This window comes from Polypterus senegalus, chromosome 16 (assembly GCF_016835505.1).
Source record: "Polypterus senegalus isolate Bchr_013 chromosome 16, ASM1683550v1, whole genome shotgun sequence".
NCBI classification, from domain to species: domain Eukaryota; kingdom Metazoa; phylum Chordata; class Cladistia; order Polypteriformes; family Polypteridae; genus Polypterus; species Polypterus senegalus.
This window is the reverse complement of record NC_053169.1, coordinates 55415485-55439779: the sequence shown is the minus strand read 5'-3', so window position 1 is coordinate 55439779 and position 24295 is coordinate 55415485. Positions and strand designations below refer to the sequence as shown.

Below are 24295 nucleotides of genomic sequence, written 5' to 3'. Positions count from 1 at the left end.
AGCTTCCTTTGTTTTGCTGTTAGCTTCCACATCCACTTACTACTTTGGACCTACAGTATCTCACAAAATGGATGATAGATGAGGATCCTCAAGCCTCACATACCTTTGGTAGTTTTACTGCTGAGGCTTGTGTAATTTGAGCCAGTTCAATTCTTCACAGACACAGCTGGGACGATGAGACAGAAAGACAAGGCAGAAGAGGAGCCGTGCTGTAGAAGCCGCCCTGTTGGCCCCGAGGGGCTAAACCAGCGAGAGATAAAGGGGTTGGTGGTTGGGATAGTGTGCTGGGGACTGTGTGTGTGTGTTTGTGGGGTTTTTTTTGTCAGAAACACAAGTTTGGACCTTGACTTTGTCTTCCTAGATAACCAAGTCTGAGGACGACTTAGTCCTCGGAGCTCAAGCTCTCCAGTAGATAACGTCATTGTCAATGTGACTTTGTGGCTTTGACATTGAATTCTGCATTAGGCACACACACACATACTGAACTGTAGTAATAATTTAGATGCTCATCTCAGAAAGTGAACATGACTGGTGATAGCTAGACAGAAACAGACTTAAATTTAATATTGCAGAAATGGTGACAGTGCAGCAGTAATTGGGACAGACAAGCTGACAGGATGAAGAATGAAAAGTAAAGTCTATTGTGAAAGCAGCTTCATACAAGTCTTTGCCATTCAAAGGATGTTTTTTTTGCTTTTTTCTGTATTGGTTAAAAAAAAATATCTAAAAATCAGCACACATGTGTATGCAAGAAAACATTTATAACAAGTGTGGCCTGCTGCTGGACTGACAGGTCTGGAAACAGTGACCTGAAACCGAAAGCAAAATACCTAACACTCATAGGAGGGAATCCCATATGCGGGAATTTAAGTAGCAGGTTACGGTTGCTTCTAGCGGAGCTCCATCCGGTGGGTTGCGTGGGCCGGTAATGACACCTCCTTCCGAAATGCCCAGGGTTTTTATGACAGCTGGACAGGAAGGGGCGGGTCAAACAAAACCTGTGCTCAATGGCACCAACAACAGAAAATGATTTTCTTGTGAGCGTATTGGCCGGCTCACAAGAAGAAGGTTCCCCTTAGTGAGGCACGGCAGTAGACTAGGACACCTTGCTCCAGGTGAAGTTTTGGGTCCAAAAGCAGATAAGCTCCTCATGGGGACTATCAGGTGTGAAATAATCAGACTCGACACACTTAAAAAAAAGGTTTGGGGCAGCCACCCATTTAATTTCCCTGGCTGTAATGGTTCTGAAAGTAAAGACAGATGTGTCCTTGATGGAGTCCAAATCAAGACTGAAGATTGTTTGGAAAAATGGCGACTTTAAATGTAAAAACTGGAAATGATGTACTGGATCTGGAAGTGGCACACGTCTGGGCACCGGAACCAGAAGTGACGTATGTCTGGGCGCTGGAAGCGGACATGACGGTCTTCTGGGTGCCGGAACCAGAAGTGCCATCTTCAGGGTTGAATCAGACAGGTTTTCCCACAACAGAAGAAGGTTTAGTGCACCCTGCCTCCCCCTGGCCTGGCGTGGAATTACCATCACTTGGTCCATACAGCACCCTCCTATTGTTTTTATAGAGGCCCTGAAAGAAGACTGGGAGCAGCTCTGGGTGCTGCAGTCAGGCCAATTGCTCTCTCTCAGTGGCTTCTTGGAGCTCTAGGTGAAATCATAGTACCGCTGGTGGCCATTATGGTACCGCTTACCTCAGCAGAGCCAATATGGTCCCCAGGCACACGTGACCATGGGAAAAAAAAATACTGTCCCACAGTGAGCACAGCACCAATCTAACTTCTGTCAATAGTGTTCTTCAAGCAATCGCTGATGTAAGGTGTGTAAAAACGAGGTCTGCATATACTGTAGGGCGGAAATTGTATTTGATGATCTCCTCATTTGATGGCTTTTATTTCTCTGTTGTTGTCATTCTTACATTGTGTCTCATGGTGTATGTCTGGCATTTCGAAGAACCACACTATTAACCACCTGGTCAATGGATCTACAGTACAACATGTTTAGTCTTACCTCTTGTCCTTCATCATCAATGAAGGTCCGACTGTGTTTGGCATGACACTCGGGAGATGTTTCTTTGGCGCTCTAACAATGTATTGCACCTTACTTTGCAATAATAACTACTACTTTGATGTGAGTCCAGTAGGATGACCCAGTTTGCGCTGGCATTTGTCTGTATCTTTCTGTCCAGTACTTGACACTCAGCAGAGGGCACTGCTGTTCTTCTTCCTAAGAGCAGTCTCTTTTCCTTTCAGCCATGCCACCCTTTCCAGTGGTTTGCCGTAAAAAACATGTGAACACCCATACTTTTGCTGAGGTTGCTTTTGCCCCAATTGTTTGCTTCACCAGCGCATATCACATCATAAACTTTAAGGATAAGATCAAGGTTCTAGCTCCTCCCACAACTTGACCAGGATGGCCCTCGATTTCTATCCCGGTTGGCACGATCAAACAATGGATGGACAATGGATGAGTGAACAAAAGGTGTCAGTGCTGCCCCGGCTGGACCCCAGGATGGATTCCCATAGGGTTGCCTGGATATTGTATTCTGGAAGGGTGATCCTGTCGGGGTCCTTGAGTGCCACGGTGGGGTGTTGTGAAAAATGGACATCACTGTTTTAGAGAGCTTCCATATGACCCGGAAGTGCTTCCAGCCTTGACACCAGAAGTGCTCCCATGTCTGATATAAATGGAACTCCAAGAGTCAGGTGTCAGAGGGTGAAAGTTCATGTGGAGGAGTGAACAGTGATGGAAGATGAGAAGGAGACTTTATTAACAACAAATATTGTGTTGGATTGTTATAGAAAACCTGTAAATGTGTCTCTGAGTAATGAACTGGGCATGGTGAAATTGTGTCTGGTGTTGGGGGCTCTGTGGTGCCTCCGAGTGGTCACAATGTATACCAGGGAGCCGGTGCTGATAGGGCAGCACTCCAGCCTCACACATCTCTGTGATGTACTGCAGGCTGGTCATGTTATAGGCAATGTGTATGAATCAGGAACAGGAGTGGAACCCAATAGCACGCCATACCATAACACCTGGTAATGGGTCTGTATGGTGCTACAAAATGCACGACTCCAGGAGCCATACATGCAGCCATACATGAATCCATCCATCATGGAGCAGTAAATTGTACCAGGACTATTCTAAAAACAAAATTCAATGCCAGTCATTCTGCCATTGACGACATTCTCAGCACCATCACAGTTACAGATACATGAGGTACAAGTTCAGGGGTATCCAACACAATGGGTGGCAAGTGAGAAGCCTCCATTGCTGAAAATGGCACAGAACAGTGTGTGCAAATACTTGCAGAAGTGTGACAGACCACTACTGTTGGGGTGATGTCAAAGTCATGGAAGAATCATCCGTATTCCCACATTCTCACAATTCTCCTTCACTCAAAGTTCAAGAGCTGGATGTATGGCTGTCATTCTTTTTCGAAGGAGCATGTTTGGTCCCTAATGCTATGTTCGGAAATTCTATTTAAGAACACAGACATCAGTCTCCATTTTTGCCTTTCATCCACACAATCCCTGAGTTTTCCATCCATCCATCCATTATCCAACCCGCTATATCGTAACTACAGGGTCATGGGGGTCTGCTGGAGCCAATCCCAGCCAACACAGGGCGCAAGGCAGGAAACCAACCCCGGGCAGGGTGCCAGCCCACCGCAGACCCCCGAGCTTTTAATCCTAAAAATGCTCTTACAGAGCTGATATATATGGCTCAAAATTGCTGTGTGGGAGTTTTGAAAACGCAGACTCAAATCAGTCTGATTGGTTCACTTTTTATGTCACCCTTCCCTGACTGAAGTCTACTCATTTCATTTTCTCTGCCACTTTGCTTGCCTTATACTGGTGCGTTAGTCTCAATAACAGTGCCACCTCTTCATCAACTCCCAACAAAGCTATCTGCCTTTTTTGTTTTTTGTATTCGCCACTGTGTGTAAATGCGAGCTGAAATCCTCTTCTTGTTTTTACTGATGTGTGTATGCCCAGTGTAGGTAATCAACTGGCACATGTGTTTTTGGTCCTTTTAATGTGGGCAGAGATACTTTCATGAAAGATGTGAAAATGCCAGTGTGGCTGGAGATAATTGTTGTTTAAAAACGTTCGTTTTTAAATGAAAATGTAATAATGTGGGTGTAAGCTTAGAGTACCCTAACTGCCAGCAGTCACAAAGTGAGGTTTTGTGTGGCAGGTTGTGCCACATGATCCTTCGTTTGATCATTGCGAGTACCTTTATATTCTAAGAGAGGGGGGCGCTGCGTGTGGGGCAGGGGCATGCGGTCAGGGGAAGAAGGTCACCTGTCATCAAGAAAAGGACAAAAACTAATAATGGTTATATAAAATAAATGTGTCCACTGGTCTGTGCGCTAAATTTGTTTTTCTGTATGATTCCAATAATTTTGATCATTTTTATAGTGAAAATCGTTGAATTTGAACATTTCCTGTTCGAATGCAGGGGGAGATACGTGAGGTGCGGTAGCAATGAGCCAAGCCTCACCTTGGACTGCGGTCTCCCTCACACACTGGGTTGATGCATACAATCGCCGCATGCCTGTTGCTCTCTTTCTCTGTGTCGCCAATATAATGTTTGCAGACGTGTTTATTATACACCCTGACTTTCCACAGTCTGGCTAATATCATTAATGAATGTGTGTGACATATGTAGTCTCTGTCTCCCAAAATTGAAGATTATATACAGCTCAAAAAAATTAAAAGAATCCTTTTTAATGTGAGAATATAGCATCAAGTCAATGAACCTTCTGGGCTGTTGATCTGGTCAGTTAAGTAGCAGAGGGGGTTGTTCATCAGTTTAAGCTGTTTTGGTGTCAATGAAATTAACAACAGGCGCACTAGGGGGGCAACAATGAGACGACCCCCAAAACAGGAATGGTTTAACAGGTGGAGGGAGGCCACTGACATGTTTCCCTCCTCATCAGTTTTTTCACTAGTTTTGCATTTGGCTACAGTCAGTGTCACTACTGGTACCATGAGGCGATACCTGGACCCTACAGAGGTTGCACAGGTAGTCCAACTTCTCCAGGAAGGCACATCAATACGTGCCATTGCCAGAAGGTTTGCTGTGTCTCCCAGCACCATCTCAAGGGCATGGAGGAGATTCCAGTAGACAGGCAGTTACTCTAGGAGACCTGGACAGGACCCCTCGTAGAAGGTCCTTAACCCATCAGAAGGACCGGTATGTGCTCCTTTGGGGATGGAGGAACAGGATGAGCACTGCTAGAGCTCAACAAAATGACTTCCAGCAGGCCACTGGTGTGAATGTCTCTGACCAAACAATCAGAAACGGACTTCATGAGGGTGGCCTGAGGGGCCGACGTCCTCTAGTTTGCCCTGTGCTCACTGCCCGGCACCGTGGAGCTCGATTGGCATTTGCCATAGAATACCAGAATTGGCCACCACTGGCACCCTGTACTTTTCACAGATGAGAGCAGGTTCACCCTGAGCACAAGTGAGATGTGAAAGGGTCTGGAGAAGTTATGGAGAATGAACATTATGCTGCCTGTCGTTCAGCATGACCGGTATAGTGATGGATCAGTGATGGTCTGGGGAGGCATATCCATGGAAGGACACACCAACCTCTACAGGCTAGACAACGGCACCTTGACTGCCATTAGGTATCAGGATGAAATCTTTGGACCCATTATCAGACACTATGCTGGTGCAGTGGGTCCTCCGTTACTCCTGGTGCCCGACAATGCCCGGCCTCTTCCTGGTGTGGCAGAAGTGCTGCAGTCCAGGGCTTAGCCAATGTCCATGTGCCCCCTGGTGGTGGTGGCCACGGTCCCCTACATGGTTAAGCTTCCAAGCTCTGTTCCCATGGCCCCAACACCCACCTGGGTGGCTGCCTTGTCGTGTTCCAGGGAAGGTACTGCTCCTCTCCTGGTCCTTCCATCCTCAAGGTGTCCCAACTGGGCATGAGCCCCAGCTGTCTGCCACACCATTAAGAAGGTTAACAGAGTGTCATTTTATATAGCGCCTTGATGTATGGAGTACAAGCCCAAGGAGGTTCTGCTCAAGCCTCATCTGGAGTCCTGTGTGCAGTTTTGGTTTCCCGGCTACAAAAAGGACATTGCAGCGCTAGAAAAGGTCCAGAGAAGAGCGACTAGGCTAATTCAGGGCTACAGGGGATGAGTTCTGAGGAAAGATTAAAAGAGGTGAGCCTTTACAATTTAAGTAAAAGAAGATTAAGAGGTGACATGATTGAAGTGTTTAAAATTCTGAAGGGAATTAGCACAGTGGATCGAGACTTGTATTTTAAAATGAGCTCATCAAGAACACAGGGACACAGTAGGAAACTTGTTAAGGGTACATTTCGCACAAACTGTAGGAGTATTTTCTTCATACAGAGAACCAGAGACACATGGAATAAGTGACCAAGTAGTGTGGTGGACAGTAGGACTTTAGGGACCTTAAACAAAACGTGACTCAATGTTATTTTAACAGAATTAAGTGGGCAGGACAGGCAAGCTTTGGTGGGCTGAATGGCCTGTTCTCGTCCAGATTGTTGCAGTGTTCTTGAAGCCAACGAGCAACAGCTGGATTATGTACAGTATATTCTTTGTAATATTTTGTTTGGTTTCTTTTTTATTTTAGGCTGCGATGACAATAACCTGAACTCAATATTCTATGAATACCTCACTCGCTCACTCCAGCAGTCGCTGTGCGGAGACCTGCTACTTGGTCGCTGGGGAAACTACAGTTCTGGCGATTGTTTCATCCTCGCTTCAGACTACTTGAATGCTTTTGTTCACTTAATAGAAATTGGAAACGGTCTGGTCACCTTCCAGCTGAGAGGGCTTGAATTTAGAGGTAATGTAATTCACTTTCAAGCAATTACAGTTGAACAACAGGCATGCAGAAACATAGAACAATTGTTCAGAAATTGTCATCAACAAAGAAAAGCCACATGATGTCTTTTTAAGCTGCCCCCCTCTGCCCTCCTTCTTTGTTACTGGTCTGTTTTAAATAGTGTGCATACATTTGTGTTCCATACAACACGTCTGCCATTTCTGTTACTGCTATAATTCCAAATGTTTGTGCTGTTATACAGAATTCTTGTGGGACAATTGTTATTTCTTATTCTAGAATCAAAACAAGCTCGGTTAAGCCAGTTTCTCTTTAATGCTTGATTTGTGTTTCTTCCAGGTGTTAACTTCAACATTATGTTTGGGCACTATTTAAATGATTAAACCTGTCCCCCAATCCTTATCTGAGATGGTAGTAGTATTAGCATTAAAAATCAAAAACTAAAACCTCTTATTCATGTCAGTATTTAGACCCTTTGCTGTGGCTCTCCATATTATATTCACATGCCTCCTGCTTGCCTTATTTTTCCTTGGGGTGTGTTGAGAACTTGACTGGAGTCCACCTGTGGCAGTTCAGAAAGGCACGTGTGTCCCTGTGGATAGAAGTTCCTACTCTTTACAATACAAGTCAGGACGAACACCAAGCTATGAAACCCAAGGAACTCTTTGTAGGCCTCCACGATCAAATTCTGGTGAGGCACAGATCAGGACAAGGGGATAAAACCATTTCTAAAGCTGTGAGTGGTTCCAGGAGCACAGTAACTTCAAGAATTGTGAAATGGAAGAAGTCTGAAACTACCAGGTCTCATCCTAGAGTTGACCATCTGGCCAAAATAAGTAACCAGGCAAGAAGGGCCTTGGTCAGGGAGGTGACAAAAAACTCAGTGATCACTCTAACAGAACATCATAAGTCCTCTGTTGAGATGGGAGAATCTGTCAGAAAGATGACCATCTCAGCAGCAATCCAATAGAGTCTAGCTGCGGACCTCCAGAGAACAACTCCATTAAGGAGGCCGTTGCTCTGTGTCATATGTCAATGTGGTTAAGATTAGGGTTAGAGGAGGAGTTATCTGACTCAAGTCATGTAAACCAGGTCACAAAAACCTGCAATCCAATTGGCTGTCCAGCAGAGCTACTGAATTGCGGAGCTGCGGAGGTCTGCAGTTGGGTGCACCTCCATCAATCAGTCATTTATGGTGGAGTGGCTAAAGGGAAGCCACTCTCAAGTAGAAGGACTATGGTGGCTTTTAAAGCACATTGAGACCATTAGGAAACGATTGTCTAGTCTGGCAAGACAAAATCTGAACTCTTTTGCGGAACTCCAAGCACCTTCTGCCTAACACCATCTCTGCAGTGAAGCATGATGGTGGCAGCATCTTCCTATAGTGGTGTATCTGAGCAGCAAGGACAGCAAGACTGATGAGAACTGAGAGAAGGATGAATGCACCCAAACACAGAGAGGTCCTTGAAGAAAACCTGCTCCAGAGTGGATGTGACTGGGATGATGGTTCACCTTTCATCATGACATTGACTTGAAGGATCCAACCAAGACAATGCTGGAATACCTTGGAGATGAGTCTCTTACTGTACTTGTGTGTGTCAGGTAAAATCCCAGACTTAAACCCCATAGGACATCTGTGGGGGACTTGAAGATGGCAGTTTAAAGACACTTCCCATCCAGTCTAATGGGCTTCGAGAGGAAGAATGGGATAGACTTCCCAAATCCAAGTGTGGAAAGCTTCTAGAGACTTACCTAAGAAGACTTGTAGCTGAAATTGCTGCCAAAAGGGGCTTCTACAAAGTACTGAATTAAGGGGTCTCAGGACGTCTATGAGAGATTTCAGTTTTTAATTTTTTACAAATATGCCAACCTTTCTGAAAGCATGGTTTCACTTTGTAATTATGTTTTGTGACAGATAGGGGGCGCTGTCGCCCCTTTGAACCCTCAGATCAGACGCCAGACACCAGGTAAAAGTCCAATAATTCAATTTATTTCGACTAAACAGTGCACAAAGCACCCTCCACTCCACTATACTCGTAAATAATAACACAATCCAATCAATAATCAATACAATCCTCCACTCCCAGACGCGTTGCTCCTTTCCTCCCAACTCAGCTCGCCTGTCTGGGATCTCCCACAGTCCTTTATAGTCCATGACCCGGAAGTGCTTCTAATCCCTCAGTCCATGTGATTATCCAGCACTTCCAGGTCAGGTGAAAACTCCTTTTCTTCAACCCGGAAGTACGTCATTTCTTCTGACCATGTGACTGGGACGTACTTCCAGGCTGTATGGAAAATAAACGTCTCTGTGCCTCCCTGCAGCGTCCCCTGCGGCCCTGACATTATCCAGCAGGACTGTGCATTAAAACTCCATAGTCCATGATGCCCTGCTGGAATTCGGGGCATCTCCACATCGCAGAGAGGGCTCCCTCTGGCGGCTTGGGGGTATTGGCCGGGATAAGCTGCCGGCCATAGTCCACAGTGTTATATGGAGTGTGGATTGATGGGCCAAAACGGCAGATTATACCTTTTACAATTAAATCTACAACACAATCAAGAATGCAGAAAGTGAAGGTGTCTGAATCCACTGTAATTATTACAATATAAATAATAATAAAGCAGTTAAACGCTGGGTGGCACAGTGGTAGTACTTTTGCCTCAAAATAAGGTTCACGTCCCAGGTGCTGCCTACATGGCGTTTGCAAGTTCTCCCTGTGTCTGTGTGAGTTTTCTCCCACAGTCCTAAGACCTGCAGGTTAGGGGCCTGTGTGTGATTGCTCTGTAATGGACTGGCACCCCGTCCTGGGATTGTTCCTGCCTTGCAGCTAATGACTGCTGGGATAGACTTATCACCCTGTCCAGAAGAACCATGTGTGACCACAAGGGTGCACCAGAGAACACCAAGCCCAAGACACAGTAAAACACCAAACGTTATAAGAATAAAATAGAGGACTTTTATTCCAAACCCACACCTCTCCACAATCACCTCTCCAAAGATCAGCCAAAATAATACAAAATACACAATAAACTAACAGTTCTTCCTCTTTACCACCTACTGTTGAGTGTCGACTGCTGCCTCGAGACTCTGACTCTTCCATGTGTGGCAGTGGGCTCCTTTTTAAGCTGCACCCGAGAATGCTTCCAATGTCATGCCATGCCTTTCTGGAAACACTTCTGGGCTATGAAGAAAGTAGGGAGGTCCTCCCTGCAGCACCATCTATCAGCACATAGGGACCCCTACAGGGCTGCATGTCCTGACTACATCTCCCAAGCACCCCTGCAGGTGTGCCGACTGGGTTGTCATATGAGGGTCACTGCCACCTGGTGTGTAGGCGATAGAACAGCTCCCTACGCTCATCTTGCGCTACTCCATTTATTAAATCATACCGGCCAGGTACAAAAGTATCTTCCTGTCCCGCCGGCCACTTTGTCTGCGTCATCATACTGGCATCCCAGCCGGATAATAAATCATCTTCGATCCAAGTAGGATACGTGTTCTCCTCTTAAACAGGTTATAAAATTGGTTGAAAGTGGGTTTTATTACTTGATGGAAGTTTCATTTGATAAACAGACTATTGGTCTTAAAAGCTAATAAATAATGTTTAATTACATTTTTTTTACAATTATACCATACCATACCACATCATTTTCTCAGCCTACTTAATCCTAAGCAGGGTCATGGTGGGGGTGCTGGAGCCTTATCCCAGCAAGCATCGGGTGCAATGCAGGAACAATCCCTTGACGGGACACTAGCCCATCACAGGGTGAACACACAAAAATACAAAGTCTGAACTTTAAAAGTTCTTTTTTTCTTCACTTCACCTTTACAAAACTTTTAAAAACATTGTTTGGGCTCATTTACTCTCCACTGATGAGGTTGCTAAGAATTTTTTTATCTTAAGATTTTCAAACTGAGATAAAGATCTGATTTGCTGAAGTGGAAACAGTACAAAAACAAAAGTTATATTTCGAACCTGAACCTGAAGAAAACAAAGAATCGAGGACGTTCAGCATAAAGTGAGCCTCGGGGAAGCTAAGCGTGGTGCATCTTGGGATTTGCAAGACCATCAGTAAGGTCTGAACCAAGTATCACCTGCATACAAAAATCATGGTTTGTCATTTTTTAAAAAAACAATGTGCCCCCCCTTTCCAACTTTTGCCACTCTTACCTAAATGGTGAAACCAGCCCTGAGCACATGAAGTACTATATGTGTGTGAGTCAGAATGCTAAGTGCCTTTTGTCATTTATTAATAAAAAAACTTTAAAAGCTCTTAAAATATTAACAGTAAGCACAAATACAAACACCAGTGCTGTGAGGTATTAATGAAATAATCCTCTGGTCAAGCAGCAAGTAATTATAAGACCCACCCAGAGTCCTGTGCATTTCCCAGGCGTGTGTGTGTGTGAGTGTGTGTGTGAGATTTCTCACATGACAGTAGCGAGCAGGCAGGTCACATGAGTCCTTTAAAAACGAGCCTCAAGACTGAACACGGCAACGCAACGGTGGGATAATTAAAGCTTTTTCTTCTGCATTAGGTGAATGAGTTCCTTTGTCTCTCCGCATTCCATTAGCACTGTGATCTCTTCACAAATGTGACAGTGTTTTTACAATCCTCGGAGAGAAAGGAAGGCACACTCCAGCAACAATGCCAGCGGGGAAGAAATGTTGCTTTTGTAGCTGGTTTATTTACCTATGGCGCTGAATCACAAACCTGCCCCCTCAAAAGTGCAGCTTGTGCTCTCTGGTCTTTCATTTGTCCCATGGAGAAAGAAAATATAATTTACTAGGAAAAATGCTTTAGGCTTATGAGTCGGTATAATGCATACAGTGCATCCGGAAAGTATTCACAGCGCATCACTTTTTCTACATTTTGTTATGTTACAGCCTTATTCCAAAATGGATTAAATTCATTTTTTTCCTCAGAATTCTACACACAACACCCCATAATGACAACATGAAAAAAGTTTACTTGAAGTTTTTGCAAATTTATTAAAAATAAAAAAACTGAGAAATCACATGTACATACGTATTCACAGCCTTTGCTCAATACTTTGTCGATGCACCTTTGGCAGCAATTACAGCCTCAAGTCTTTTTGAATATGATGCCACAAGCTTGGCACACCTATCCTTGGCCAGTTTCTCCCATTCCTCTTTGCAGCACCTCTCAATCTCCATCAGGTTGGATGGGAAGCGTCGGTGCACAGCCATTTTAAGATCTCTCCAGAGATGTTCAATCAGATTCAAGTCTGGGCTCTGGCTGGGCCACTCAAGGACATTCACAGAGTTGTCCTGAAGCCACCCCTTTGATATCTTGGCTGTGTGCTTAGGGTCGTTGTCCTGCTGAAAGATGAACCGTCGCTCCAGTCTGAGGTCAAGAGCACTCTGGAGCAGGTTCTCATCCAGGATGTCTCTGAATGCCGCTGAAAAACATCCCCACAGTATGATGCTGCCACCACCATGCTTCACTGTAGGGATGGTATTGGCCTGGTGATGAGCGGTGCCTAGTTTCCTCCAAACATGACGCCTGGCATTCACACCAAAGAGTTCAATCTTTGTCTCATCAGACCAGAGAATTTTGTTTCTCATGGTCTGAGAGTCCTTCAGGTGCCCTTTGCCAAACTCCAGGCAGGCTGCCATGTGCCTTTTACTAAGGAGTGGCTTCCGTCTGGCCACTCTACCATACAGGCCTGATTGGTGGATTGCTGCAGAGATGGTTGTCCTTCTGGAAGGTTCTCCTTTCTCCACAGAGGACCTCTGGAGCGCTGACAGAGTGACCAACGGGTTCTTGATCACCTCCCTGACTAAGGCCCTTCTCCCCGATCACTCAGTTTAGATGGCCGGCCAGCTCTAGGAAGAGTCCTGGTGGTTTCGAACTTCTTCCACTTATGGGTGATGGAGGCCACTGTGCTCATTGGGACCTTCAAAGCAGCAGAAATGTTTCTGTAACCTTCCCCAGATTTGTGCCTTGAGACAATCCTGTCTTGGAGGTCTACAGACAATTCCTTTGACTTCATGCTTGGTTTGTGCTCTGACATGAACTGTCAACTGTGGGACCTTATATAGACAGGTGTGTGCCTTTCCAAATCGTGTCCAATCAACTGAATTTACCACAGGTGGACTCCAATTAAGCTGCAGAAACATCTCAAGGATGATCAGGGGAAACAGGATGCACCTGAGCTCAATTTGGAGCTTCATGACAAAGGCTGTGAATACTTATGTACATGTGCTTTCTCAGGTTTTTTTTTATTTTTATTAAATTTGCAAAAATCTTAAGTAAACTTTTTTCACGTTGTCATTATGGGGTGTTGTGTGTAGAATTCTGAGGAAAAAAATTAATTTAATCCATTCTGGAATAAGGCTGCAGCATAACAAAATGTGGAAAAAGTGGTGTGCTGTGAATACTTTCTGGATGCACTGTAAACATAACATTTTATCAATTATCCCTTTTTAAGAAAAAACATTTCACTGGAAACTAAAATGCAGGTGCTCATACGATTAGATGCAGGTAAACGCTAAATTAGCATTTCTGAAAATCAGGAACAAAAGGAATGTTGAACGGATTTTCTAAAAAAAAGTTTAGCCACTATTACGGACATAATGGATCAGTTTATACAAAACCATTCAAATTTTGCTAGAAGTTGAAAGGCAAGACGAAGTGTCATTGATGCGATGTCTTGCTATCGACAATTGCTGTGCTGAACGAAAGAGAAAAAGGCAAACGATGTTAGATGACTTCTTCACAAAAAACAAAAAGTGTCAAATGAGGAAGAACTTCCTCACCACAAACATAAATTATGTATTTACTCGAATATTTTGGATTTTCATGAATAAATTATGAATAAAAATCGATATTGACAATAAAAATGTCTAGAATTAATGTACTAAAGAAGTATTTAATTATACATATTACAAAATAAAACAAAAAAAATGATGAACTTTTTAATGTTCTGTCCTGTTTCACCTATCCCCTTTATTTAAGTGTTAAGATGACCTTGTTTAATGCTGTTTCGTTCAGCGCTGGGATTCCTTGGAGCGTATCCCCCGTGTTTAGCGGAGTCTTACTGTACTTATGTTTCTCTAGAAATGACTAAGAAATGGAAATGCAATATGAACAGCTAATCAGCAGCTCTAGTCAGGGAATGTTAGACTAAAGTCGGGAGTCTTCAGTCTGATTTAAATTATATTAGGAGGCAGATCATTCCATAGCTTTGGGACCATGTAACTAAAAGCTCAACCTCTTCTTGTGATTTTATGAATCCTTGGAATCATAAGTAGGCCGGCATCTATTGATCTTAATGTGTACTCAGCTTTGTAAGTAATGATAAGTTCAGATAAGTAAGCAGGACCTTGGCAATTTAAGGCTTTATATTTTAAAAGAAGAATTTTGAAGTCAGCTCTAAGCTTAACCGGGAGCCAACATAAGGATTTAAGAACTGGAGTTATATGTTCGCCCTTTCTAGTTCTTGTAATAATTATTGCAGCAGCATTTTGAATTAACTGAAAAGATGCATTAAGAATGATTTGAAAAGCCAGTAAGTAACACATTGCAGTAGTCAATCTTACTAGAAATAAATGCATAAACTATATTTTCAATATCCTGCATATCCATAAAATGTTTTAATTTTCCAATTTTTTGACAGTTTTGTAACACAAGTTTTAAACAACATTCTAGTGCCAAGGAAAACGCCTAAATTGTGTACTGATTCAGTAAAAATAATGGTGATTCTAACCAAGGTAAAAAGTGATATTATGCTCTCATGGTTAACATCATTCAACATCATTCTCACCAATAACTAAGATTTCTGTTTCTTCTGTATTCAGAGACAAGCAATTCTCATCCATCCACTCCTTTAAATCACAGACACAACTAATTAAGGATAGCATTTGAGAAACTCATCTGGTCAGAAAGTATAATTTGCTGTTGTCTGCATACAAGTGAAAATTAATGTTATGCTTTCTAATAATAGTTCTCAATGGCAGCAAGTAAAGTGAAAACTGTAAAGGTACTGAGCTCTGCATGACACCATATTTAACTTCTGAGTATAATGATGGAGTACTGTCAGCATATTTCTGTACTTACTGGTAACGGTTTGAAAAATAAGATCTAAACTAGGCAAACACAGTGCACAATGTCATTTTCCAGGCTGTTTAATAAAATAGCATGATCAGTGTTGTCAAATGCTGCGCTTAAATCTAACAACATAATTACTGTAAAGTGTCCATCATCAGAGGTACCAAAACGTCATTTACAACATTTACAACACAGACTACTGTCATTTCTGTATTATGACCGGTGTGGAAGCTAGACTGGAGTTTCACAAATAAATTGTTACTAGCCAATCCGCGGCGTAGCATACGCCACATAATTATGTATTGATTGGTGAACACTTCCTGAAAGACACAGGTGTCCAAATGGGGTGAGTTTGAGGATACAACTGTAAGAGAATGAAAAGATGGAACTTTGGAGAGAGCAACATACAATTGTCCGTGACTGAAAACTGGAGGACCGCCGCCGCGCCCCCACCTTCCAGAGCGAGGGACAGGGCTGGACGGCGTCCCTCTAAAACGTTGGACGCCAACCGCTCAGGTGTCGCGTAACTATTTAGCAGGACGGAGTCTCACTCATTATCGGAATTTACCAGACAAATCGCTCCACCAACTAAGAACAGCCATGCACCAGCACCCACAGAATCGAGATAAAGCTATCAATCTGTCAATCCTCTCCGTGTCCAGGCCGGGTGATGTTTCCTGTTTTGAGTCAAATTAAGCCGCAGGCTCCACTCCTGGTGGTGCCCTTCTGTCAATTACTTTAAATTTCAGCTTTGCAATCATACTCCCCCCGGAACCCACAGACTTTGGTTTCCCGGTTGGCTTTCCAGAGGGTCATGGGAATAACGCCGCCGGTTCGCCAGTCGGCAGCGTCTATGGTCAGAACTACAACGGTATCTGATCTTCTTCAAACCTCCGACTTTTGTTCTTGATTAATGAAAACATTCTTGGCAAATGCTTTCGCTCTCGCTCGAATTGTTGGTGGGCGGGGCTCTGTCGTGCATATCCCATGGCCTGTCTTGAGTGCCATTGTGTGCCATTGTCGGCTGCTTAGTGAATTGTTGGTGTGCAGGGCACTGAGAGTTGGCAGGCGTGGCTCTGCCTTGCGTGCGTCTTGCTTGTCATGGATTTAGTGAATTATATATATAGATGTGTAAGGTGAGACTAAAGCTGTGTGGCGACTACTTTTTCAAGTATTTTAGAGAGAAAAGGTAAAATTTTAAATGAGTTTATAATCATTAAACTTATGTGAAACTAGAACTATTTTTTTTAAGTAATGATCTGATAACTGACATTTTTAGCACATCAGGAACATGGCCATTCAGTAATGAACTATTGATAATGTCAGTCACTCATTATCCAATCCCCTATATCCTAACACAGGGTCACGGGGGTCTGCTGGAGCCAATCCCAGCCAGCACAGGGCACAAGGCAGGAACAAATCCCCTGGTGGGGCGCCAGTCTACCAGAGGGCATACGTACACACACAATCACACACTAGGGACAATTTAGGATCGCCAATGTTGATAATGTTTGTGTGTATATACAGTATACAGTAAATATGTACAGTATATATATACACAAGTGTATACACTGTGTGCACAATTATTAGGCAAGTGAGTATTTTGACCATATCATCATTTTTATGCGTATATTCCAACTCCAAGCTGTATTAACTTGAATGCTTATTGGATTTCAGCACGTCAGGTGATGTGTATTTGTGTAATGAGGGAGGGTGTGGCCTAAGGAGATCAACACCCTATATCAAGGTGTGCAGAATTATTAGGCAGCTAGTTTTCCTCGGGCAAAATGGGCCAAAAAAGAGATTTAACTGACTCTGAAAAGTCAAAAATTGTAAAAAGTCTTTCAGAGGGATGCAGCTTGCCAGGAGGAGTGGAGGAGAAAAGAGAGAGAAGAAGAAGAGAAATTGGTGTAGTGCTGTGCTTGAGACTGTGTTGTGCTTGTGGGAAACGAGGAAAAAATAAAAAAAAAATAAAAGTGTGTGTTTGTACTTGTGTCTGTGTGTGTGTCTGTGTCGGGTTTGTGTGACTGGAGTGCCCTCTACTGGCCACAAGTGGTATAGTCGGGGCTACTCCAGATATTATCAGGAGACCCTGCACTTCTTGTCCAGCTGATCAATTACATCAGAGGATAACCTGGCTGTCCTCCTGGGAAGCTTTGTCTTCCTCCTTCTGACTCTGGCTCCTTTTATAAGGCACCCGGAAGTGCTCCAGGTGCTCATTTACACATTTCCGGCAGCACTTACGGGTGTGGCAGAAGAGCTGCACTCCAGAGCTCAGCAGTAGGTGCAGCAGCCCCACAGAACTGAACAGGGCTACTCCAAACTCCAGGTTACATGGAACCCTGCAGGAGTCCGAGGCACCCCTGAAACCTAGGGGGTCTGCCATCTAGTGCTCTGGGGGAGGTAATGCTCTGGATATGCTCCCACCCCTGGCCCTTTCAGTGTGGAGGCATCCCTTCCAGGAATCAGTCTTATTTTAAAACCTACATATATATGTTTGGTATCATTCTTTTCAGAATTTATCAAACTTTAATGTGATGTTGTTAGAGTTTCAGATTCTTATTCCGTTTTTAAATTATAAACTAAAAAATATCAAGAACTCATGTTTCGCGAGAAGAGACTTTGTGCCAAGAGATTAAACAACGCCTGGGGCTGGTAATAAAAGACAAAGAGTAGGACAGCTGCTGTACAGGCTTTTAAATGTCTGAAGCGCAAGATGCAGATCAAGCCGCATGCCAGCAGCAGCAAGCCAGCAGCCGATCAAGCAAAGAGGAGGTAAAAAAAAAAATAAAAAACTGTATTTGTTTCCTAATGTATCACCATTTAAGAGGGGGTTTTGGAGGAGTGACCACGTCTTCTTGGGGTTTGTTCAGCCCCCTGCTTCACAACATGAACGGCAGAAACGCGAAGTGGCTGGAGCGTAGCACAGGCAAGGAAGATTGGCGAGCAAAGCGGGCAGGGGTGTATATATATATATATACAGTATATATATATATATATATATATTCATGGCATTCATAGTCTGAATCACAATCTGATTGTATGGGTGGTTACCTACCAGGCTTGTGGTTGGTCTGCAAGTTGGCAAACATCCGCCATGGTGCCCTTTTCAGTTGCGTGAAGCAGATCATAGAATGTTGCATAGTTTTACTGCCAAATAATGCAAAGAGTACACGACAAATGAACCGCACGGCATGGCACAACATAAAGAGGCTTTGCCTCTGACGTCTGAGGTTCAATCCCCGAGAGGGGGTGCAGTGAGTGTGTACGCCTGATGAGCCCAGAATAAGGGCGAAACACGTGTCGCATACTCTTTGTATTACTTGAAAGTAAAACTATGTTATATATATATATCTATATATATATATATATATATATATATATATACACTGTATATATATATATATATATCTATATATATATATCTATATATATATCTATATATATATATATATATATATAGCAGCAATGTTTAATGGATGTAAAATAATATCTTACTATAATTGAGATACTTTATAACTATACAGTAAATGTCTCCATTCATCCATTTTAAAAAGCCAATTCTTCCATTTTAGTGTTGCTCAAGTGTGTCCTGGCAGCACTGCACACAATAACAGCAACCAACCTCAGACGACATGCCAGTCAAACACATTTCTTTACAATCAATTTAAATATTCCAACAAATGTAACGCGAATGTCATTGGGATGCGAAAGGAAATTGGGGTAGGGGGAAACAAATCACAGAAATTGGCTGAGATTGTACAAAGTTGGCACAGGCAGTGACGAAGCTAGAAATCAGTCCCAGTTTCTTGGGGCAGTGAGGCAGCAATGCTAAGGTCTGTACATGTAAATCATGGTACGTATTTTCATTTGTATGGCAAGAGAAGATAAAATGCCAATTGCACAGTCTCCTTATATGTTGCAAATCTTTCCCTTTCATACTATTGTTATGTTCTTCATTTTCTAAATCTCTCTGAGCAGCTCTCAGGGTCAAATCAGAGCCAGGACTGCTCAATGAAGATAAGTTTGGTGCAGGCTTCAAAAATAGACGCGCCTGCTTTGAAGTCACGTGCTTGCCTTTGATGCGTTAATATGCAGCGCAGAAGGAAGTGTGAAAATGATTTGGATGGGAGCTGTGGAGAGGTCTGTGTGCTGGGGGAGGGTCGCCTCCTGATTGCTCCCAGCGGGAGGAAAAGTAATGAAAGCCCAAAGGTTTCCGACAACCCTCCTGAGGAGACGCCACCACTGTCTCCATGGCAGGCACCTTTTGAGGAATGAACAAATGCATGGGGTCAGCATGTTTTCTTATTCTTTGTCATTGCAAACCAAATGATCTTTGTCAAAAACAAACAAAACAAGAAATATAAATTAATAATTGAGTGACACCATGTGTTGGGGGTGTTTGTTCGGTCTGTTTGTTCAGGGTTTGTTCCTGCCTTGTGCCCTATGCTATCTGGGTTTGACTCCAGCAGACCCCCGTGACTCTGTTCAGGGCTGTGCAGGTTAGAAAATGACTGACTGACTGCCTGACCTTGTGATGGACTAGTTTCCCATTCAGAACTGTTTCTTGAATTTCAACTGAGGCTACCAAGTGCATCTCCACAGAAGGATTGCTGGAAACCTGAGGGATTTCATAACCTTTCCTACTACTGCGTGGAGTTGAGAGACATCCTGTGACTTTAAATTGAAATAAGTGGGTTCTGAACATGGATGGAGGCGTGGATGAATGAATAATAGACAGGCAGCGTATTTGTTATCGATGGCTGCCTTGTGCTTATGGGATCATCCAGCCCCTCACCCCCATGAAATGAAATGGAAAACGTGGGGTAACAAAATATATAGATGGATTACATCTGTTGAGGGGAAAAAAATAAATCAACAGTGTACAAACTGTCAGGGATGCCAGGGGCAACAACCCGGCCAGGACGCCTTGAGGGAGCGGAAGAGGGTCAATGCCCACCCTGGATCATGTGGGGGCTGCCTTCCTGGTTGCTTCGGGGACCACGGGTAGATGGCTTGGAAGCCCAACCCTGTAGGGACCCGTGGTCACCGCCAGGGGGCACCCCAGTGCCTTGGGGACCCTGGACCTCAGCACTTCCGCCACACCAGAAAGTGCTGGGGGGAAGAAGAGAAGAGACACCCGGAGAGCTTCCAGGAGAACAGCCGGCATTTCCGCCACACTGGGGCGTGTCCAGGGAGGAATGCCGGGACACACCTGGAGCTCATCTGGGATGATATAAAAGGGGCTGTCTCCCTTCATTTGCGGCTGGAGTCGGGTGGAAGCAGGACGAGGCGGGAGAAGAGAGAGAGAGGAGGCGTCCCGAAGGAGAAGGCATTATGTGTTGGCCAGGACTTTGGGGTTTGTGTGTACACTTGTGAACATTGTATATAATTGTAAATAAATGTGTAGTGGTGGAAAACAACATGTCTGCCTGTCTGTGCCCGGGCCGCGTCCACAAAACAAAATTGTAATACCCCAGTGTCTGTGGTTCTCTGTGTGGAAACCTCCTAATGTTTGTGTGAAATTTACCTTTAACAAGTTTCCAACTGTTTCCCCGTGTTCTTGATGAACTCATTTTACAGTCACAGCCTTGATCCACTGGACTACTTCCTTTCATATTTTTAAACACTTCAGTCAAGTCTCCTCCTAATCTATTTTTGCTTAACCTGAAAACGTTCATCTCCTTCAGTGTTTCCTCCTTACTCATACGCTGCAGACCTGCAATCATCATTGCATTACAAAATGTAATTCAAGGTTGGATGAAACAGAGTTCACGAATATTCCTTATATACATTGTGAGTGCTGCAGGAGACTGACGGGTGTCTCAGAGGGTGGAATATCATGGGAAAAGAAAATAGAAAGACAGGCACTTGGACTGGATGGGCAAAAGAATTCTTATGAGTCCTTGTATCTCTCTGGATATAAAAAGCCCCCTTTGTAAGGCCATAGTCTTTGTTGGCCAATCACTACAAAAATTAAGACAAAGAAGCATTTACCTGAGAAACAAAGACATTTAAATGCACAAGGCAGGAAAAGGCGACAAGAACATATACAAGGGTGTGAATGTACTGTTAAGCACTGCTAGATCCATCATCAGAAAGTGGAAGGTTCATCACGGCAACCAGACTCCTACAGTACTAGAACAGGCCATCCCTCAAAACTGAACATCAGAGCAAGACGTCAACTGGTCAGAGAGATGACTAAAAATCTAACAGACTCTTAGAAGTCCGCAATGCTCTTAGGGTGAAACTGGAGTGAAGGTGCAGGGGTCAACAATTTCAAGAGATCTCCATAAAATGGACCTCTATGGGAGAATAGTAAGAAAGAAGCCATTCCTTAAGAAGGTCCACGTAAAATCACAAATGGCATTTGCTGCAAAGCATTAGAAAGACGCAGTTAAGATGTGGGAGAAGGTCAGATAAGACCAAAACAGAACTTTGTGGCCAGACATCAATGAGATATGTGTGATGTAAAACCAACACTGCTCATGTCTCAGGAAACACCACACCTACGGTGAAATATGGTGGTGGCAGCGTCATGCTATGGAGATGCTTTTCATGTGGAAGGGAGAATTTGTTCCAGTCTGCTATGAACCTACGGCTCAGGAGAAGAGTCATCTTTCAACATGACAATGGCCTTCACCATAAGGCCAAAATGACACTGGAGTGGCTCTGAAACAAAAAGGTGAATGTTTTTGAATGGCAGAGTCAAAGTCCTGATCTTAACACAATTGAGAATATGTGGCAATATTTGAAAACTGCAATCCAGAGGCACCATCCTACCAACCTAGAGGGTCTCTATCAATTCTCAAAGAATAAAGGGGATGAATCCATCCTGAACAAAGTGCAGAACTGGGCCATACTTACACACCATAAAAGAACTGAGGCTGCTACTGCAGCAAAAGGCTTCTGGACAAAGTATGAATGTGTACGACTTGAATACTTACGTAAAGTTTTTCTTCTTCAGTTAAACATCAAAAGAAAATGCAAATGTATTGCTACAGCGTAAGAGTTCACATTAAAAATACCAAATGGATAAATATGTGTAGAAATCTTCTCTCGTGCAGGAAATTAGGATGACTTTCAAGGGGACTGAATCCATTTGCATGCCACTGTACAATAATAAGAGTGGAACGTTTACAATTTATGTACACGTCCGAAGCACCTTGTATTAACCCAAATGCGACGTGTGAGTACTTTTGTGAAGGTATCCACCATGATTTCTGCCTTTGTTCTTTCCTTTTCATTTTAGGCACATACTGCCAACAGAGAGAGGTGGAGGCCATCACTGAAGGAGTAGAAGATGACGAAGCCTGCTGCTGCTGTGAGCCCGGACACCTCCCTCATATTCTGTCCTGCAATGCGGCCTTTTATCTCCGTTGGCTGGCTTGGGAGGTCACGACAACCAAATACCTGTTGGAGGGCTACAGCATCAGTGAGAATAACGCGGCCACCATGCTGCAAGTGTACGACCTGAGGAAGCTCCTTATTTCATATTACTTAAAGGTACCTGCTCGGGTTGAGTCTGGCTGGAGGTGGGCTGCACATAAAGGATGGAGGGGTGGGGATGGCGGGCCTTTTCTGTTGTGGCACTTTTCTATGTGTAGTGTTGCTATTCTGCTGAACTTTCCCATCAGTAGCCATTAGTGGCAAACAGATGAGAGCAGTTTGTGGAGCGTAGGAAATTCCCAGACTGAACATTTACAGCTATGATTGTTTTTGGCATTGAGAGATAGTCAGCTGCTCTGTGTTTAATGTTTTCTAGATTAGTCGAGACAAAGAATAGCAAGCATTGTTAAAAAGTATGTGGTGGAGCATGTAAGCCACCATTAGCACTGCCAAGATCCTCTTTTTCACAGAGTTAAAGTTGCCAGAACGCCGGCTGATTTTGCACATTTTCATGTGTTTTCGTTACCAATCTGCCATTTCCCAAATGTGCTTTTGTAACATACTAAAGTTGTAAAGCACACTTGCTCACTCAAAACTCCTTATATTTCACTTGAAACATTTTTCTTTGTCTTCAAAATGACAAGAGGTGTCTCTGCAGAAAGACTAGTATAGTAAGAGACCACAGGAATAGAGGTGGGCCATTTAAAGAAAGAGAGATGTCAGAGTTTAAAGAATGTGACCCAATAGGGGGGTGAAGCCAGGATTATTTGAGTAAGGAGCAAATAAGACAAACTTGTGTTTATGTGTGTGTGTGTGTGTGTGAGAATGACATGAAGAGGAAAACTAGAAGTAAGTAAAGCTGGTGTCTGCACGTTACGTGACTCGAATTCACAGGGGATGACAAACTAGACCACTCCATGACGCCTTCCACCGCAGTTTACCATTTCCAAAGCGTCGACAGCTCAGCCCTTTCGCTGTCCCCCAACAGCGTGCTGCCTGATAGAGCCAGTGCTGTATGAATCCCCCCAGGGTACAGTCTTCATTACAGTTTCTTTTGAATTTTATTCTGAAAAAATACATTTTCCCATTATATTAAATCTGTAAATAAGGGTTTTTTTCTACCTTTGGCAGACTTTTGGCAAGCTTTAAGCCTCTGTTAAATGTTTACAATTATTAATGGCGTTGCTTATATTTTACTGTGGCATGGTTACTATGTGCATTCTAAAGGGATGCTAGGAGTCGTGATCCCTGGAAGTCACTGGTAATCGCGTCATCAGCATGACAATATAAACACCTGTCCAAAATCTGTGGACATTCAAAAGACGTGTACCTTACGAATCTCACATTTGTTTTTGGTTTTGACTTTTGCAACATTTGCTGACTTGTTTCAGAAAGATTTCTTCAGCTTAGGCTCTTAAGGTTTGCAATGATTTCCTGTTTTTGATTTGTGCTTTGTACCTCTCATCTCTCAGTCCTTCTCCTTCTTAATCTACCCTCTCGCAGGGGTAGAACAGGTATTGTAAGTTCAGTGGTAATCTTCTCATCCTTCTTCATCTTCATCTCTTTCCCGCTTCTATGTGGGGTCAGTGTGCTTGATCAACCTTCTCAGTCCTGCACCTCCTCACCATTCAAGCCCTTTTCCTTCAGGTCTTCTTTGACTTTATCCATCCATGTCCACTTTGCCCTCCTTCACTTTTTCTTTCCCTAGACTTCCATTCCCATCAGTCTTTTGCCCACATATTGATTGTCTCTCCTCATCACATGTCCATACCACTTCAGTCTACTTTCCTGTACTTTCTTAGATATCTCTCCCACTTTTGTTGTACTTCTGGTTGTCTCATTTCTTATTCTGTCCTTTTTTGTAACTCTACACATCTATCTCAACCTTTTCGCTTCTGCCACATCCAACTTCTTCTCCTGTGCTTCCTTAACTGTCCATGTCTCAGCTCCTTACATCACTGCTGGTCTTACCCCGTCTTAAAAACTTTAA

The 24295-nt window shown here is 43.5% G+C and overlaps 1 protein-coding gene across 3 annotated transcripts in view; it reads left to right on the top strand.

The window, feature by feature from the left end:
* pcnx2 (pecanex 2) overlaps positions 1 to 24295 on the top strand; it is a 274360-nt gene that overhangs the window by 178043 nt on the left and 72022 nt on the right. For all 3 annotated transcript variants that reach the window (XM_039738452.1, XM_039738451.1, XM_039738453.1), the window contains 2 exons: positions 6631 to 6846; positions 22169 to 22422. In XM_039738452.1, coding sequence (XP_039594386.1) covers positions 6631 to 6846; positions 22169 to 22422 — 470 coding nt within the window. The remainder of the gene's footprint in view (positions 1 to 6630; positions 6847 to 22168; positions 22423 to 24295) is intronic.